The following is a 2,627-nucleotide window of genomic DNA, read 5'->3' as shown; positions in this document are numbered from 1 at the left end:
CAATGAACACTGGGTAGGGACACAGTTCATGGACTTAGCTCACTTCTAACGAGCTGGCGCGAGGACTGGATTAACCGCTGGGCTACATCATGTGTCATTCACCGGTGAGAAATCTTTAAAAGTACTACAATACCAGGAAGGAAGATCGGGTTGTTGATGTTTGCCTGCCATCCTCGCTCTGTCTGCACAGCGTGCGTGAACGCGCTGATGACGTATCCTGTCTGCGCGAACTGGGTGCGCAGAGGTATGCTAATACATACGTTGACAGGCAGGTAGGAAAGCATATTAAAACGCTCGGACCGAGCGTTTTGATTGGACGAACATTTCTTGATCCTACGCCTTCCACAGAATATATAAATACAGACAAATACATTTAGACCACTTACCTTAATGATTGCTATCGGGATGTGAAGAGACTTTCAACCAGCGTAACAAAAAATGTTTCTGAAGACAATCACCTATTGCACCTTTAAACGAACCGCACTAACAGAGCAATCGCACCAGGGTTAGTTTTAATCGAACCAAACATGACAAGTGTGAACACACCCTTTGATTCATAAGTCAATAATTTTTGCACTAATCTCTGGAATAGTGTCATCAAATATTTTTGTATAATGACTGTATAAATGCAAAACCGTATAATTGATAATTGTCTCAGTCAACTGATTTCCTACATATCTGTGCTACTTTTATATTTCTCAACTGAAATGAATATTTAATGGCCATTTTTTTGGTAAGTAGCCATATCATAAGTGGGATAATTTACAGTCAGCCAATCAATTTCACAAAATAAACCCAATAAGGGCATCCTGATCACCTTGTCAGGGTTTGTTTTTTAGTAATGTCACACATTAGCAGTAGTACATACTATAAATGGTAAATATAGTACCGTTGTGATGTTTTTGGCAGCAAAAAGAGAGAGATGGTGTGGAACAGCCGCCATCCAATAAGCAGCAGATCAGTGATAAACCAACAAATAAGGTTGAGTCTGCTCGAGTGGAGGCCTATATGAAGAAGCTGCCTCAGCTCCTTCCCAGAGGCACCGTTCCAGAGAAAACCTCCCCACCGTGTCTCGCACCAGCCGATTCGGGCAGCGTTCAAGTCACTTTGCCTATTACAGTCACAACGATACCCTCTCAACCAGGCGGCACCGTCCCCGTTATGATTTTACCATCGGGTGTGAGTCTCTCTTACCCAGAGCATGAGAAAACATCAGTCACGGTCACCACTTCTGCTGCTCCGACTCCAGTCGTCCAGAGAGCGCGGCCGGCAGCTCCTAAGAGGGGCCCTGACCCCTCCACCGCAGTGTCGGCTGCTGGTGTTACTCAGAAACGCAAAAGAGGACGACCCAGAAAGCAAAGACCAGAAGACATGGCACCACAGGTACTGTCAGCCCCAACCTCAAATCCAAATCCAGCTTTGCTCACAAGAGGAGTAATCCAAAAAGCCTTGCCTTCCTGTGCGCCAGTCGCTCCTTCACAGTTGGTGGAAATCGTGATCCAGGACCAGCAAGGATTGATGCTTAGCCAACTTCCGACCATCCAGGAAGTGACAGATGCTGAGCATAGAGGTGTAGTGGTGCAATGCCAACCAGCACCAGAACCTGAGAAGCAGCAGTCCATCCTGCTAATGCAAGGGCCCAACCAACCGGGTTACGAGCTGAGCCGCAGGATGGTCATCCAGCGTGCGCCGTTATCCAGAGAAGGAAGGCCGGCTCCTCAAGAAGTGCCACTGTCCACCGTTTCGTACCTCCCACCGGCAATGTTATTAGAGGACAGAGGAGAAGTGGAAATTACTCTGACTCCTGTGGAGCCACAGGTCGATTCCATGCCAAACTCAGCAGGTATTCCCAGCTCCTTCGGCTCCTCGTTTGGAGAAACTCCAAAACCAGATGCCCCGTAACAGCAGCACAATAACTGTCTCCTTTCTCTGAGACTCCCTGGTCTCAATGTGCAATGCTTTTCCAGTGCTTCTGTGAATTGCATACTGGCTTGTAGTCAAACTGAGGTGTACCATCTTGGCTGAGCTTGATTGGGTATGTCTGCTTTCTGTGTAAAATGATGTATAGAAGTACAACATGTCATTGTTGCCTTCAAACAGCAGCTACACTCATATTTTCATATTATTAATCCGAAAAATTCCTGAAGATTTCAGGAGTGCTTTTGAAGAGATTATGAATTTAAGTGGCCTAAAACAAAAGTTTTGACTGTTTTGACAAGAAAGAGTGAACTTTAGAGCATTGAAAATTGAAACAAACAGATATACTCACAAATAACAGTCCAATCTGGTCCAGCTCAGTTATAAAACAAAAGGACATCTAAAAAAAAAGATAAATCATCATAGTTACCAAGGAACTGCTTACCATCTGTCGGTGTTTATTACCATACTCAGTGCCATAAGAGGGCAGTTGGTCTTTTTTGCTCTAACCATCTTTGCATGTTTGTGTTTGTAAATATGAATTGAGGCATTTGAGTGTGTTTTCTAGCTGTTCAGATGACAAAGAGTGGTATTACGGGTTTGCAACTTCAGGGTTCTAAAAAAAGTCCCTCCCTCACCCATTGATTGGGTTAATAGTTCAGTTTTTTTAGACGTCACAGTTAACAGATATACAAAACTTCAAAATGACT

At 44.4% G+C, this 2,627-nt stretch overlaps 1 protein-coding gene across 1 annotated transcript in view; it reads left to right on the top strand.

The window, feature by feature from the left end:
• The window catches only part of LOC107716585 (DNA-binding protein RFX5-like), an 11,502-nt gene extending 8,875 nt beyond the window's left edge, over positions 1-2,627 (top strand). The window contains exon 9 of the mRNA XM_016523074.1: positions 910-2,627. Coding sequence (XP_016378560.1) covers positions 910-1,902 — 993 coding nt within the window. The 3' untranslated portion in view covers positions 1,903-2,627. The remainder of the gene's footprint in view (positions 1-909) is intronic.

This window comes from Sinocyclocheilus rhinocerous, unplaced genomic scaffold, assembly GCF_001515625.1.
Source record: "Sinocyclocheilus rhinocerous isolate Xijiao unplaced genomic scaffold, SAMN03320098_v1.1 scaffold1682, whole genome shotgun sequence".
Taxonomy (NCBI): domain Eukaryota; kingdom Metazoa; phylum Chordata; class Actinopteri; order Cypriniformes; family Cyprinidae; genus Sinocyclocheilus; species Sinocyclocheilus rhinocerous.
The sequence above is the reverse complement of the archived record's forward strand: the minus strand, read 5'-3'. Positions and strand labels throughout refer to the sequence as shown.